Source organism: Aotus nancymaae, unplaced genomic scaffold (genome assembly GCF_030222135.1).
Source record: "Aotus nancymaae isolate 86718 unplaced genomic scaffold, 86718_ANA_hifiasm-v0.15.2.pri h1tg000077l, whole genome shotgun sequence".
Classification (NCBI taxonomy): Eukaryota; Metazoa; Chordata; class Mammalia; order Primates; family Aotidae; genus Aotus; species Aotus nancymaae.
In genome coordinates this window covers 10,728,418-10,744,896 of record NW_026988492.1, presented here as the reverse complement: position 1 = coordinate 10,744,896, position 16,479 = coordinate 10,728,418, and the positions used below count along the sequence as shown (strand labels likewise).

The 16,479-nt window shown below is 45.6% G+C and overlaps 1 protein-coding gene across 6 annotated transcripts in view; it reads left to right on the top strand.

The window, feature by feature from the left end:
- The window catches only part of KIAA1217 (KIAA1217 ortholog), an 807,714-nt gene that overhangs the window by 473,020 nt on the left and 318,215 nt on the right, over window positions 1-16,479 (top strand). For 3 of the 6 annotated variants that reach the window (XM_064368600.1, XM_012450132.3, XM_064368599.1), the window contains one exon: window positions 12,568-12,851. In XM_064368600.1, the coding sequence (XP_064224670.1) occupies window positions 12,738-12,851 (114 nt within the window). In that variant the 5' untranslated portion in view covers window positions 12,568-12,737. Of the gene's footprint in view, window positions 1-2,216; window positions 2,453-12,567; window positions 12,852-16,479 lie in introns of those variants that run through there. The other 3 variants (XM_012450136.2, XM_021665573.2, XM_012450135.2) reach the window with 3 other exon arrangements.

Sequence of the window (16,479 nt, the reverse complement as noted above, 5' to 3'; positions counted from 1 at the left end):
TTGGCCCATATGGGGGAGGGGAGGGTCCTGGCAGCTGGAACGCAAGGTCAGCTGATGACCAAGAGGTTTCCTTAGGCTGCCTGGAAAATGGTCATTCAGACCTGTTGGGAGACATTCCCCTATTTTTGTCCATCTAGGGGTAAACAGAGGCCTGAAAGACTGCTCTGACACTTTCCAAACAGCCCCCAGGAAATCATAATCAGTATCTGCCAATGGATCTTTTCTGCCTGGGTTGAGCGAGCGGGGAGGGCCAGGGGGCAGGGTGCTGTTTGTGACTGCCAACTCCCATGGCAGCCCTGTGCTGCCTCCTTCATCCTGGGGTTCTTGCCTCTGTGAGCTACATCAAATGACAGGTAGGGGCCGCTAAGGGTGGGCTCTCTGCACCCCAAAGCAAGTGGGCTGGGGTCAGAAGTCAAGGCTGAGGACGCCTGATTTGGGCTGCTGCCTCTGCTGCTACAGTGTTTTCTCTCTCTCTCTCTCTCCTCTCTCCTTTCTCTCTTTCTCTCTCTCCTCTTTCTCCTGCCCTCCTCCCCACTCTTCCTGGCCTTAGTACTTCAAAGGCAAACACACAACAGTAGACAAGAATGAGGATGATCTGGAGCTGAAACGCTGAACACAGGGGGGCCCTCCTTCATGAACATTTTGCACCTAAGGAAACAGTAAGGTTAAAACTAGATTCATCTGGCCTTTGCCCAGGGGCCATCGGGACAGAAACTGTGTAAGATTGGTTCCTCTTTAAAGCAAGATTGCCAGGTAATCCTGTTGCAAAGTCCTAGAGACCTTAAGTTATCTGCCCTGCAAACCCCACTGGCTCTATTCAGGCTGCCAAGGAGATTCACTGCATCTTGGATTTCAAGAAAAATCCAGTTAGGAATTGAGGGGCTCTCTTCTTCCCCTCTGATGTGAGCATAACTCACTTCCTGGTCTGTCTCCTTTCCTTTCGGTCCACATCCTTTGTCTGCTAGGTGCTTCTACCTCCTTATGTCTTAAATAGCCAAAATACGTCACCCCCACTGCCGAAACACACAGGTCACTCCGGGTCATAATCTGGAACATAGGCCGGCCATTGTTCTGCACACATTCTTGATCTAAATCAATCTCAAACCTTGCTGGAATGCCCTGTAAACTGGGGCAAGGTATGGTCACCAGACCAACCATTGTCCTTTTTCACCCCTGCAATGATGGGGCTACTACAGGTTACAATATTGTACTCTTCCTCCCAGCTACTGTGTTACTCTGAGTATCTGACGTCGCAGGGCTAACGTTGCCTAGATTATTTTCCCATCTTGTTTTTTTCTTTTCTTTTTTTTTTTTTTTTTTGCGGACATCATGCCTCCTATTTTCACTCTCTGGGAAATCTGCCAGTTTTTCAAGGACTGGGTAAAGAACAAAATAAATATTTGTAGGTGGTTTAAAAGGAGAAGTATGTTGGCTGTAACTCTGCCCATCTGAAGAAATGCATTTTCACTGTCTTTCTTCACTGTTTTGAAGTTGTTGACTGGGAGAGCTTCAGAAGGTTGACTTTACTAGTTTACCTTTGAGATTTGTGATCAAGGGGTGAGAGAGAGAGAGAGAGAGAGTGTGTGTGTGTGTGTGTGTGTGTTGGGGGAGGGAGGACTCTGAGAAAGTGAGGCAAGTAAGTAGAAACCTTTTTTAAAAAAGTCCAGATTAAGTGATTGAAATCGACTGTGTGGAAATGACACTCTACCTCTTCATAGATGTTAATGGACCCTAAAAAGTTAGTGCTAGAAAGTACTTGCTTACCACACTCAGCATGTATTCTCTTTCAAATTGTTTGGGATTTTTGTTTCGAAGGGAGTTCACTGAAATTTGGGAGGTTCAACAGGTTGCTGTTTCTTAATATGTGGATCACCCCATTTGGGAGGCTCATTCTCCCTCCGAGATTAAAGAGACCAGGGCAGTGGCTCCCAGCAAAGGCTCCCGGCCTTAATCATGTGTGAAATGTTTTCCTTCCTCGGCTGCAGAGCCTGGGTGATTTGCAGCGGTGGAACCAGGCAGGCTGAGTCGCGGGTAGGAGAGGCCGTCACCTGTTGGGGCCTCTCCCCCCGCATCGCAACGCGGGGCCCTGTCCGGGCAGAGCCCAGCCCCCAGTCCCCAGGGAACGCGCCTGCGGACGGGCAGACGGACAGACCCAGGGACGGAGGGCCAGGGCCAGGGGGAGATCCAGGAGGCCCGGCGCTGGAATGCAGTTTTCTCGGGCGAGGGAGACTTTGCACCGGAGTGGAAAATAGTTTGGGGTGGGGTTTCGCACCGTCCCCTCCTCCCCAGCCCCGGGTCCCCTCCCAGGCGCTTTCTGGGAGCTTTTAGAACTGCGCTCTGAAGTTTCCAGAGAGCGAGGAGCTTGTGCGGCAGACAGAGACAATGGAAGAAAATGAAAGCCAGAAATGTGAGCCCTGCCTTCCTTACTCAGCAGACAGCAGACAGATGCACAGTAAGTAACAGACCCATTCAAAGATGGAGTTACGGGGACGCGTGCCCCTTGCAGCTTGCTGCTTTTTATAAACTGCAGCCCTGGGACCCGGCAAAGGAAAAAAAAAAAAAAAAAAAAGAGGCGATTTCGCGGGGTGGCGAGTAGAGAATAGCGAACTGTGATTTCTTAGGCTTGACTTTATCTCTGGCATGATTTTCTTAAACAGCAAGAGAAGTGGTGGGGTGATGTCACATTTGTAGCACAGTGAGCCATCAGTATGCGCTGTATCTCTAAGCAATGACACATAAATCACTAAGCAGCTTTTAATCATTTCCCCCGGGATCCAGCCATGGGAGAAAGGAGCTGTTTTTGTGAAACTGTCTCTAGGACGGCAGCTTCCATTCATTGGTTGGGGGATTCCATGTGGCAGATGCATGCTGGCTGCAAAGTTTCAGAGTTAAATCGCAGAAACCAGGCATGTTTTATTTTACAGATCCGAGCAGCTGGGGAGGGCTTGAGCAGCTGGGTGATAGACAGAACTCTAGATCTTCTTTTAGGTTTTAATTCAAAACTTGGGGGTTGGACAATTCTGGTCAATTTTCTCCAGGCGGTTTCCTTTTAATTATGTTTATAATAGACTTGTCTTTTCCGTAGGGAATTTCCAGAAGCTTATGTTGTTCCAAAGAAATTTCGAAGAGTGATTGGGTGGCCAGAGGAGGTCCCTGCTCTCTGGCATCTGACGCCTGTGATGCCAGGAGCTGGTCCTATGGGATGCTATAGGCAGCATGTTCATAAACGCACAGCCCTGGACCACCCGCCCCGCCCTTCCTCAGGTTCATGCAGGGGCCAGTACACAACAAAAAGACGTGCGGGGTGCAGGGCTGTGCGTGGGAGTGGGGAGTATGCACAGGGGAAAAGGTGTGTGTTTTATGAAAATGTGAAACGGAAGTAACACATGACTCATCCACGCTGAAAATGCAAAACTGAGCCAGACGGGAGAACAGACAATGACAAGAGATAGAAATCCCCCAGTGCAATGCAGAAAACTTGAAGTTTGGTAATGGCTGGAGAATCCCTGAGCCGGAACAGTCATCTGTTGAGGTGTCTGCGTTCGTGCTTCTAAAGCACGGCACTCTCCTCGAGGCTGCCAGGGTCAGTGGCATCCAGGGGGAGATCAGGCTAGCTCATCCCCACCCCGACCCCCGCAAGCCCCCACATTTGCGACTACAGGATCCTACTGCAGGAATTCAACCCCTGGGCCCGTCCTGAAAGAAATGACCCAGATTCTACAGGGGCCGTTAGAAAGGGATCCATTTAAGAAATGACTTTCCAGCCGGGCGTGGTGGCTCACACCTGTAATCCCAGCATTTTGGAAGAGGCCAAGAAGGGCATATCACCAGGTCAGGAGATTGAGACCATCCTGGCTAACACGGTGAAACCCCATCTCTACTGAAAATATAAAAAATTAGCCGGGCATAGTGGCACATTCCTATAGTCCCAGCTACTCCAGAGGCTGAGGCAGGAGAATTGCTTGAACCTGGGAGGTGGAGGTTGCAGTGAGCCAAGATCGTGCCATTGCCCTGCAGCCTGGGTGACAGAGGGAGACTCCATCAGAAGGAAGGAAGGTGGGAAGGAGGGGAAGGAGGGAAGGAGGAAAGGAAAGAAAAGACTTTCCAACAATCACAGCAATTCAGAGGCTTCAGAGGCTAGGATGGTCAGTCTGAGACAGTGTGCTTCTTTGCTCATTCATTCATTCACTCAGTGAATGTTGAGCATCTGTTATGTAAGCATCACTGCTCTAGCTGGCGGACATCCAGCAGTGAACAAAGCAGACTAAAAATACTTGCCTTCATTGAACTTACAGTCTAAGGACCAAGTTTCAGGGGCTTGGGGGATGGTAGAGACAGACAAGGAACAAATAAATAAAATCTATAGCATGTTAGATGGCAGGGTTGCTGGATTTAGCAAATGAAAATACAGGATGCCCAGCTAAATTTGAATTTCAGGTACAGTGAATTTTTTTTTGGTATAAGTATATTCCATGCCATGTTTAGGATATACTTATGCTAAAAATACGTCTCTATTATTTATGTGAAATGCAAATTTAACTGGGCAATCCTGTACTTTATCTGGCAACCCTATTTGAGGGAAATAATGTTGTGGGGAAAAATAAAGCAGGAAAAGGAATAGGAAATGGGGGGTGGAGAGGTGAAACTGTAAGTAGGATTATTAGAAAGAGCTTCACTGAGGTGATATTTGAGCAAAGATGAGATACGTAATAGCAATAATCTAATGTATTCAAAGAACAGTGAGAACATGGGAGACGAATGACAGGGAAACAGGTTGAGAAGTAATCCCAGGCCAGATCACCTAGGGCCTATGAAACCATCTAAGGACTAGAGCTTTTGTTTTGAAGGAGGTGGTACTGGTCATTTTTTTTTAGAGATAGGTTGTCACTTGTCACCCAGACTGGAGTGCAGTGGTGTAATCATAGCTCACTGCAGCCTATAAAAAGACAAATAGGAATCTGTCTTTTTAAAGGCGTAATACTGGGTGCTGTATTAAGCACAACCCAAGTGGGGTTGGGAGAAGGGCAGGGAGGCCTTTAGGAGGCCTCTGCAGTCAAGGAGGCAGGAACCAGGGCTAGCTTGGACCAGGTGGTGATTAGCAGGTGGTGATACGCAAGCAGAATCTAAATGCATGCTGAAGGTAACACCAAAAGCATTTGCTCTAGCCTGAGCAGCATAGTGAGACCCCATTTCTAGAAAAAGTGTTTAAAAATTAGCCAGGCATAGTGGCACATGCCTGTAGTTCCAGCTACTTGGGAGGCTGAGGCAGGAGGATCACTTGAGCCAGGAAGTTGAAACTGCAGTTAACCGTGATTGCACCACTGCACTCCAGCTTGGGTAACAGTGTAAGCTTCTGAAAGAAAGAGAGAAAGAGAGGAAAGGAGAAAGGGAGGGAGGGAGGAAAGAAAGAAGGAAGGGAGGGAGGGAGGGAGGAAGAAAAGACAGAGAAAAGAGAAGAGACAAGACAAAAGCAATTGCTAAAGGATTCAATGTGGATGTAAGAGGAAAAGCGGAGTCAGAGATGACTTCCAACATTTTGGTGTGAGAAGCTGGGAGAATGGAGTTGCCATTTGCCTAAGTAGAGGAGCATTTACGGAGAATAGATGAGAGGGTGTTTATAGTTAGGGGGTCTGAGGAGCAGAAAATCTTTTGCTAGATTAGGATTGAGAAGTTTATCAGGCATCCAAGTGGAGATGTTGATTGCAATTTGGATATTGATGACTAGAGCTGAAGGAAGACTGATAACTGAGAGATCCCCTAGGATTGAATCTGTGCAGACGAAAAAGTCCAAACGATGTCCCCCCACCACCCCGGGGCACTCCAGCATCCAGAGATCAGGGAGATGGGAAGGAAGGGCTGGAAAAATGGCAAATGTGGAATAAAAATCCAAGTTAGATTTTTTAAATCCTGTTCAGTCCTGGGTGAATATGATGCTGGAGAGAAGCGTGGCTTCATTTTTAGTTCTCCTGGTGAGCACCAGTACCGCAAGGGAGAGCAGCATCTCTGACGCTGACGTCACCCATAACGTCCATTTCTATCATTGCACTCTCTCTTGTGTCTGCCTGTGTATCTGCTTTACCCAATTACAATGTGATATTCCACAGCAAGGACTATGTCTTATTTATTCACAGTTTGCATTTCCAGCCTCTAGCAGAGCACCAGGCACAGTAGAAGGCACTCAATAAACATTCGTTGAATGGAAGGCTAATTGTACCACTTCGGGACTTTGAGTTTATTATCCTACTATAGATAAGGCTCCCTGGGGTGATCATGTAACTTATTGTCCAAATGAGATCCTTTTGAGAGTGAAAGGGAACCCTACAAATAATTTTACTGGGACACCAGTTGTAACGCAGAGCTGTTTTGGCAAAGGTGGGGCATATGATCACCCTAAGAATAGCTCTAATCAATGAAGCTTCCACGGCTGAATAGCCCGGCTACCAGGTAAATAACAATGGGAAAGTGTAGCGCACGGTGTGCTTTGCAGAGTAGGCCTCAATAATTATTAGTGGAACCTGACTCTAACTGTATCATATTCCCTTTGAAGGCCATGGGCTCTTCAGTGTGATGCTGGGGGACAGGAATTCCTTGGATGACTCTGTCCACAGCAGTCCTGACATGTGTGCTTTTGCTCTGGTCTCCAAGGTCTTGAAACCTCTATGCAAGTGAAGTGCTATCTGGCCACCTGCTTGCCTTCCCCACCCTCTGATTGGCAGCCTCCCACCGAGTGCAAGCCTGGGGAATCACAGACATGCGGAAGCCTCCTCTAAAGCAGCCCCTTCAGTCTCTGTACCCTTACCCCATTTCATTCTTCAAAGTACTTATCACTACGTGACATTTAGAGTATGTATTATTTGTCTGTGGTCAGCCCGTCTATTTCAAATGTGGACTCCTCTATGAGGGAATTATGTCTGTCCTGATCTATTTCACCACTCTATCTCCTGACTCCTTTTGGTGTAGAAGCAGGCAGTCAATAAATATTTGTATGAATGAATGAATCAATCAATCAATGCTTGACACAGAATGCTTTTCTGGGAAAAAGAGGTCCTGTCTCTATTTTGTCTAAGATCTATGCCAGATATCCTCTTCATCATTGACGAAATTTTAAGGTACTATGGAGGAATAGAATGACCTGGTTTTAGCTGTAATTTCTGTGCTGATTCGTGTATATGGTGATTATCTTTATGAAAGTCCCAAGGGAGCTAACCCCATCACTTTGGAATGCTGAGGCAGGAGGATCACTTGAGGCCAGGAGTTCTAGACCAGTCTGGGCAATGTAGTAAGACCCCATCTCTACAAAAAAAAATTTTTTTTAAGTAGCCATGCATGGTGGTGTGAACTTGTAGTCCCAGCCACTCCAGGTTCTGAGGCAGGAGGATCACTTGAGCCCAGGAGTTTGAGGCTGCAGTGAGCCCTGATCACATCACTGCATTCTAGCCTAGGTGGCAGAGCAAGACCCTGTTTCTAAAAACAAAGAAAAACAAGGGAGCTGGAAAACTGAGGGATGCTGTAGGAGCATGCGGCCCACTAACCGATTATGTGTATTGATCTGATAGGCTAATTGTTGTAACCACCCTCTAATATTGGTGGCTTTGCATGATCAAGGTTGGTTGCTCACTCATACACACCATGGTGTGATTTCCGTGGCCAGGTGGATTTCCTGGGTGGCCACTGAAGTTCCTCCTGCCCTGTCACTATGCCATCCCCCAGGGCCTTCGAGGGCTCTGCTGGATCCTTTGTATTCAACTGGACAGAGTAAAGAGAGAACATGAAAGGTTATTCAGGAGGTCCAGGGGCCCCCACCGAAGGCGGCCCACGTGAGTTCTGCCCACAGTGCATTGCCTGGAATTAGTACAAGGCCCCAGTGAGATGGAGCTGGATGGAAAATGCGGTCTTCCTGTGTGTAGCAGGAGAGGATTCTGGCTGAACATATAGGGCTGTCTCTGCCACGGTACAACCAGACTGAAGAGCAACTTCCCATGATGTTCCCTGTGACGAGAGAGCTTAGCTTTCCAGCACAATCCAGAAGGAGACAACAAACCAGAAGCCACTAGAAAGAAGAGAGGGACACTTTCCCCGAGGAGTCTGCGGCCTACCTAATCTTGACCCAGGAATACAATCTCAGGGAAACTGTCAGCATTGCTGCTGGCTCTGGAGCAGGTGTGGAATGGCTGGGTGATGCAAGGTCGCAAATCCCTGGCTGCAGGTCAGCTGACCCAGCCGGAGTAACCAGAGTTGAGGCGAAGAAGCTGGCCGAGGCGGCGCCTGCAGTCGCCTGCCTGAGGGACTTGCAGTGCGGCTTTCTCCTTGAGGACGCCCCATCGTCCATGAGCCTCCGCGTGTTTGGTGTCTGCCCCAGCCCCTACTTCCCACGTTCTCTTTCCAGAATGCCAGATCCTAGCCTGGGAGCCCCATGGATCCCTGAAGAGTGTCTCTGTAGCACTTCTGCCTGCCTTGTCTTCACTTCTCCAGGGAACCTTCCAGGAGTTTTCTCGGCTTTAAGCTCTTCTGTTGCTCTTTGCCCTGCTTGAAATGAGCTCCCAGGAGGAGTTGCCCTGGGCCCTGCAGAGGCTGGGAGGGGCAGGAAGGGGAAACAGGGCTGCTTTTCAGCAAGCCCAAGCCTTCCCTTCATGCTACAGCTTCATTATTTTGTTTGACAAGGATTCCCAGAATAGCGAACAGCTAGACACACCCATATTTAAATGTTAACACCAAAGTGCATTCCAAACAAGAAATCGAATTGTATTTCTGTTTTGATGGCTTGGATAATCCACACTTGAGCTTTTCTCTATTCATGTGGATAATGAGGAGTTGGCCAGGCTCGGATCTCTGACCACATGGCTGTGGAATTGTGACTAAATGTCCTCTGCCTGCTCCCTCTCTTGTTTGTAATCCTTCTTAGTTTTTCTCCGCTGAAAAGACCCCTTTCTCCCCACATTGCTGGAGTGGTAGAGCTGTTGCTTTTCCCTCAGGTGTAGGACCTGACAGCTTCCGAGAGCTCAGCCTTGTGGAGGAACAGGCTGAGATGACGGATGGGGTAAAGTGGCTTTGTGTGGAAGGTGGCGTTGGGTGGCTCTGAGTGCTGCTGACAGTGGAGCAGGTGCCTCGAGGTAGGAGGGGAGGCAGGCAGGATGCTAGAGCATTGGGCATTGGGTGGAAATGAAGACCAAAGGAAGGTGAGAGCTCTGAAGGCAATCCAGTGTTTGCCAAGTGGCTCCATTGAGCCTTCCAGCCTCGCTAATGGTTGTTGCTGTTTGTACCTTTCCTCCAAATCACATCAATCCTTGTTAAGCAACTGGAGACATTTTAGAAAAATCCACAAGAAAGAGAAAAAACGGAAAAGCAATATGAGGTTGATGTGACTTTCCCTGCGAAAAGTGCTGGGAAAAAAACGGGGGTTTGTTGAGTTTAGTCCAGTAAATCAGGGCTGCTCAGAGATTAATGTGGACAGAAGATTGGCTCTGACCCCCACAACTCTCCCCTTCCAGGTCCCTTCCCATCTCATGTCAAAAAAGAAAGTATCGTCTCTGAGGGTTTAGCATCCTGGCTGTCTAGACCTCTTCCGATGATCTTTGGATGAAACGATAGATCATATGAGCCTATGCGGCGTAGTAAGGCAGAATGCGACTTTCTTCCCTGTTGCTGGGATTGGACATGCGTGGATGTTTATCGGTATTGCTGCATATGTGTATGTGGATGGATGTGTGTTATGCATGCATAAGAAACCACTTTTTCAGAGGCTCAATCCTGTTAATTAATCTACCTGTCCTGGATAACTTAAAATATGGTTCCTTGATAATGTCAAAACTAATCTTCAAACTCCGCTTAAAAATCAACAGTGTTCCTGGGTGTGATGGCTCATGCTTGTAATCCCGGCACTTTGGGAGGCTGAGGCAGGTGAATCATTTGAGGTCAGGAGTTCGAGACCAGCCTGGCCAACATGGTGAAACTCCATCTCTACTAAAAATACAAAAATTAACCAAGCGTGGTGGCACGTGCCTGTAATTCCAGCTACTAGGAAGGCTGAGGCACAAGAATCACTTGAACTCAGGAGGTGGAGGTTGTAGTGAGCTGAGATCGCACCACTGCACTCCAACCTGAGTGATGGAGTGACACTCTGTGTCAAAAAAGAAAAAATAAAATAAATAAAGATAAAATAAATTAGCCAGGTATGGTGGCACTCATCTGTGGTTCCAGCTAGTCAGGAGGCTGAGGCAAGAGGATTGCTTGGGCCCAGGAGGTCAAGGCTGCAGTGAGCCATGATCGAGCTACTGCACTCCAGCCTGGGTGACAAAGCAAGACCCTGTCTCAAAAAAAAAAAAAAGGCACAAGTGTTATATCAAGTATACAACAGTTCTGGCTGATATGAAACACATGCACAACACACTCAAAAGATAAAGCTAAACCTCTTCAGATTGCACAGGTATTTATCAACCTGAGGCAGCATTTTCTGCATCTAGCTTTGCTCAACAGATCCTGTTGTTTCTATATTATCAAGAAAGAGATCATTTAAAAGGTAGCCATGATGTGAGTCTAAAAGTTAGAAAGGTGACCTAAATAAACGAAATGACAGTATAGCCCCCAATATCTTTGAAACCAACAGCTCCATCTTCTTCTCCTTTTAAACTTACTGCTGAAACTAATGAAAACTACAAGAATTGACTAATTTGGCTTTGCTTTTCCTCCCATTCCCCATCAGTGTCTGATGGAGATGCTATAATTAGCAATGTAATGAGAATTGAAGGGTAAACAAGAAAAATTACTCCCAGAACACACATCAAGGGTTAGAAGACTGGAACAGGAAAACCAGCCTGAGATTAAAATATTTTCTCTGCCCAACCAAGGGGCATCTATTACTAGAGTTCTATACCCAGATTTTTCTAGGCAAAGACAAGGGAAAGAGTGTTGGCATTGCTTTCAGGAAACTGGTTTTTGCCTAAACTCTCAATACCTGTTGCTTTGCAAAACTAGCGTGAAGGTTTGGTTCTCTGTTTATCTGGGATTCAAATGAGCAGAACTCTCAAATATTGAATCTCTATTTTTCTGCACTTTATTTGTAAAGATAAACAATTGACAAATACGCCGTTATTGGAAACTTATTTTAAAAAACAATTAGAATAGTTTTAAAAGATTTAGAGGTAGATGGCTCTTTGCATACCTAATGTTAGTTCAGTCATCTTCATTTTATTCACGAAGAAAATGAGACTGGGAGAGGTCACATTGTTTGTTCTAAATGTCGGATAAAAGCCAAAATTCCTGAGATCCAGCCTAGTACTTTTTCCAGGGAATTCAATGAGAAGGAAACATTATTCTGCCTCTATCAGCAATACTGTATGGTAAGAACTGTTCTCCGTGAAGAGCCTGACTTCATGAAGAGAGCCTAACTCCTGAAGCACTTCTGAATGTTTTACTTTTTCTCCCTAATCTATTCATTGTTTTAAAAAGTAACTCTCTTTTCTCAGCTAGCTGGAATATTCAAACCTGTTACCCCATCTCCCATCCATTGAGGATGAATGGAGATTCCCTATACATGCTACTCACTGTCAGGATTGACATTGCATGGCTTAGTTGATCTGTTCTTAGCAGAAACCAACTTGTCCCTTAAAAGTCAGCTCAGAAGGCAGGAGGTCTAAGGTCCAGGCTGTTAGGATGTACCATTGCTCTTCCTTTTCACTGTGAGTTTTAGGTAAAGTCCACTTAAGTGAAATTCATCTAAGCCTTTACTTTATAAGCCCTCGATTGTTACTTCTGATGATATTCTTATGCTTGCTTGGTTTATGCCAATATAAGAAAACAGAATTTTCAAATGGTTCACATGTGTCAATGATTACTTATGTACAGGGTGATAGCTATTTTTGTTCTTGGTGATGAAGCAAATGTTTCAGAAACCCTATTGAGCTTACATAACAATCCTGTTAACAGAATGAAACTGTTATTAAAAATACAGAAATAATCAGAGTCACTGGAGTTAAGTCTTTCTGTAATTACAGACAAGGGTAAGGAGTAACCCAATTGCCTGCATGCAAGTAACCTAAACAAGTGTTCTTGTGGGTTTTCTTGTTATTATGTTTTGAGACAGGGTCTCACAACTGTCACCTACTCAGGCTGGAATGCAGTGGCACGATCATAACTCACTACAGCCTCGACCTCCTAGGCTTAAGCAGTCATCTTTCTTCAGCCTCCTGAGAAGCTGGGACCACAGGCATGCACCACTACACCTGGCTAATTTTAATTTTTTGTAGAGATAGGGGTCCACCATGTTACCCAGACTGGTCTAGAACTCCTGGGCTCAAGGGATCCTCCTGCCTTAGCCTCCCAAAGTGCTGGGATTACAGGCAGGAGCCACAATGCCCAGCGAACATCTTTATTTCTAAAGTATGATTTTTCATATTTCTTTGATTGTGGATTTTCTCCCCTTCCTGCTGCAAAGCAGAAAAAGAAAAAGAAAAAAGATTTGCAAAGTTAACATTCATACATTAACAACTGCCGCAAACCCTCATGGTGTTCTGCAAATGAGATTTCTAGTGTGAAACCATTAATTGTGAACTGAATTTTTTTGTCTTTCAGAACAAGGCAAAGGCAATCTGCATGTAACATCGCCAGAAGATGCAGAATGCCGCAGAACCAAGGAACGCCTTTCTAATGGAAACAGTCGTGGTTCAGTTTCCAAGTCTTCCCGCAATATCCCAAGGAGACATACCCTAGGGGGGGCCCGAAGTTCCAAGGAAATACTGGGAATGCAAACATCTGAGATGGATCGGAAGAGAGAAGCGTTCCTAGAACATCTGAAGCAGAAATACCCGCATCACGCCTCCGCAATCATGGGTCACCAAGAGAGGCTGAGAGACCAGGTACAAATATGCTCTCATTTCTCCTTGTGTAGCTCATTCTTTAATGAACATCAAGGAAAGCAAACTGACTTTCAGCGTAAAAGGCAAAGGATAATTCAAGGGACTGCGCATACTATTTAGTTGTTCTGGATCTCTTTGGGCGCTTGGGAGGAGGATGCTGGGTGTAGAAAACTTCTGCCCGCAAGCTCGGTCTTCTTTGCCAATACAGCAAGAGAACAGGAGGCCAGGCCAGAGAGGAAGGGCCTAGAGAGTATGCAGTTCCCCAGAAGAGTATTCCCATGTTCAACCACAAACACATCTGAAGTACAGGCAATGAAAGGGTATTACTTTACTGAGGAAAGCATGGCCCCAGCTACTGTGTACCCTGAAAGCACAGAGTGCTTAGCACTGTGAATGAGTGAATGAATACACAAATACATAAATTTATTTTCAGGGTAAAATAGATCTTAGAGACATAGATGACTTGTGGTAACTCCTTTTCTTTCAAAAGTTTATATTAGGGTTTTGTATCTGCTCTTCTTCTTTTTTTTTTTTTCAGATGGGTTTTTCCTTTATTCCCCAGGCCAGAGTGCAGTAGTGGGATCATAGCTCACTGCAGCGTAGAATTCCTGCACTCAAGATCCTCTCACCTCAGCCTCCTGAGTAGCTGGGACTACAGACACGCACCACCATGCCTGGCTAATTTTTTTATTTTTAGTAGAGATGGGGTCTCGCTCCATGGACCAGGCTGATCTTGAACTCCTGGCCTCAAGTGATCCTCCTGCCTCTGCCTCCCAAAGTATTGGAATTACAGGCATGAACCACTGTGCCTGGCATTTTTTCTTTTTAATCACAGATGTGCTCCTTCTACACGCCTTGCTTTGTGCTAGCTTTCTGTCTTCACTTGTTTCCTCTGGCTATTTTGACAGCCACATAGACATCACCCAACTGTAGCTAGGGATGTTTTTGTGTCTTGGCTGTGTGCAATTACTTTTAGCAGATAGAGCAGGCTTGGGGTCACAGGAGATATGAGGCCTCCTCTACCGACCTCACTGGCGTGTTATCAGGTTGACCTTTGAGTATGGAGAATGTAGGGAAGGAAGCAGAAAGCACTTAGCCATATGTGTGATGGGTGGGGGCGGGAAGGAAGACAGGCTGATACTGATTTCCACACAAGGGAGGCAAGTGCAGTGTTTTAAGTCTCCTATCTTCCCAGTTAGGTGTAAAAATTATGTCTAACTCACTCAGCTTTTGATTACCCATGGAAACGGACATTGGCATCGGCCTAAATAATTGAAATCTATAGTTTATTCTCAATCTCATATTCTTTCCTACGTTCAACCTTGTCTTCTAGGGAATCATTATCTGAGTGGCTTAAAATATAAAACGTGCTCTCTGGACTTCATGTTTGCTTTTTGTTCACAATTCCAACAGTCAGTAAACCCAGAAGAGGAGAAAAGAACAAGAATCCTGGTTGCTGTAAAATGGGCTAATGATTAATTCTTTGATAATTTTAAAAAGGAGCTGGGCACAGTGGCTCATGCCTGTAATCCCAGCACTTTGGGAGGGCAAGGCAAGAGGATCGCTTGAAGCCAGGAGCTTGAGACTAGCCTGGGTAACAGTGAGACCCCACCTCTACAAAAAAATTTTTAAAAATTAGCTGGGTATGGTGGCATACACCTGTAGTCCCAGCTACTCAGGAGGCTGAGGTAGGAAATCACTGAAACCCAAGAATGAGACCCTGTCTCTAAAAAAAAAAAAGTATTAATTTTGCTGAGAAATACAGAAATTGACCTGTCAAAAATATGTCAGTGATTATTGTTACTCTTCTTATTTTCTGGTGTCATAACTATTGCTATTGCTATAATAATGGTGGCTTTGGTTAAAACAATTACAAGGGCATCCTAACTGTAATGAAGGTTGAAAGGAGTAATGAATGTATTTTGGTGCCCTCAAGCTCTGATCTGCTGTTACATACTGCTAATTCTGCCCTGGCTGGCCAGCTTTCTCTTCTCTGGGTAATACGGAATGAACAAGTCACACTCTGTCTTTCTGCTTCTTTCATATTCCAAGCTGACCCTCCAAAAGGGGAGAAATTTTAATGCATGAATCTATGTACACATTTTCATTTTGCTGTTAACAGGAAAGGGATCCTGATCCAGACCCCAAGAGAGGGTTCATAAATCTCCCACAAGAAAGAATTCAGGGCGAGTCCGTAAAGTGAAAGCAAGTTTTTTTTTTTTTAAAAAAAGGCAAAGTTTCACTCTTGGTGCCCAGGCTGGAGTATAGTGGCGCTATCTCGGCTCACCACAACCTCTGCCTCCCAGGTTCAAGCGATTCTCCTGCCTCAGCCTCCCTAGTAGCTGGGATTACAGGCAGGCGCCACCACGCCTGGCTAATTTTTTTGTATTTTTAGTAGAGACGGGGTTTCTCCATGTTGGCCAGGCTGGTCTCAAACTCCTGACCTCAGGTGATCCACCTGCCTCGGCCTCCCAAAGTGCTGGGATTACAGGCATGAGCCACCGTATTTTTTTTATTTTTTTATTAATTTTTTTTTTTTTGAGATGGAGTCTTGCACTGTCACCCAGGCTGGAGTGTAATGGCGCTATCTTGGCTCACTGCAACCTCCGCCTCCCAGGTTCAAGCGATTCTCCTGCCTTAGCCTCCAGAGTAGCTGGCATTACAGTCAAACATCACCATGCCTAGCTAATTTTTGTAGTAGAGATGAGGTTTCACCACGTTGGCCGGGCTGGTCTCAAACACCTGATCTTGTGATCCGCCCGCCTCGGCCTCCCAAAGTGTCGGAATTACAGGCATGAGCCACAGCACCCGGCTTTAGAGCAGTTTCTTACCTAAAATTTTGGGAAAAAAGGACATAATTTTTTTTTGACAATTAAGAAATCTAATATACTGTGTGCAGAGCAGATAATAATAGCACCAAAATCTCGCAAATCACCATTAAAGAACTTACTCAAGTAACCAAATACCACCTATTCCCCAAAAACATATGTAAATAAAAACAAATAAATAAATAAGCCACAATAGGAAGAGGGAAGAAACACCCTTCCTCAGACTGTCAAGAACACAGAGAAAGCCGGTAACATGCGCAGTATTTTTTAGCACTATTTTTTCAACAACTATTAATAATGGTGAAAAAGTGGAAAAGACCATAAGAGGAACATATTATTGCCATCAGCTAACATTGTGGCGCTGTTTCTCTTTACACATATTACAGGTTGAGTATCCTTTATCTGAAATGCTCGGGACCAGACATATTTCAGATTTCAAATTTTGGGGGTGGATTTTGAAATATCTGCATTTTATACTTACTGGTTGAGTATCTCTAATTTGAAAATCTGAAATCCGAAATTCTCCAATGAACATGACCTTTGAGTGTCACAGTGGTATACTCAAAGTCTCAGATTTTGGAGCTGTTCGGATTTTGAATTTTCAGATTAGGGATGCCTAATAGTCCATCCCCTCTACAACTCTGTGGAGTAGACACTACTATTTGTTTTGTTTTTTGTTTTTTTGGAGGCGAAGTTTTGCTCTGCCATCCAGGCTGGAGTGCAGTGGCACAATCTTGGCTCACTGCAGTCTCCACCTCCTGGGTTCAAGCACTTCTGCCTCAGCCTCCCAAGTAGCTGGG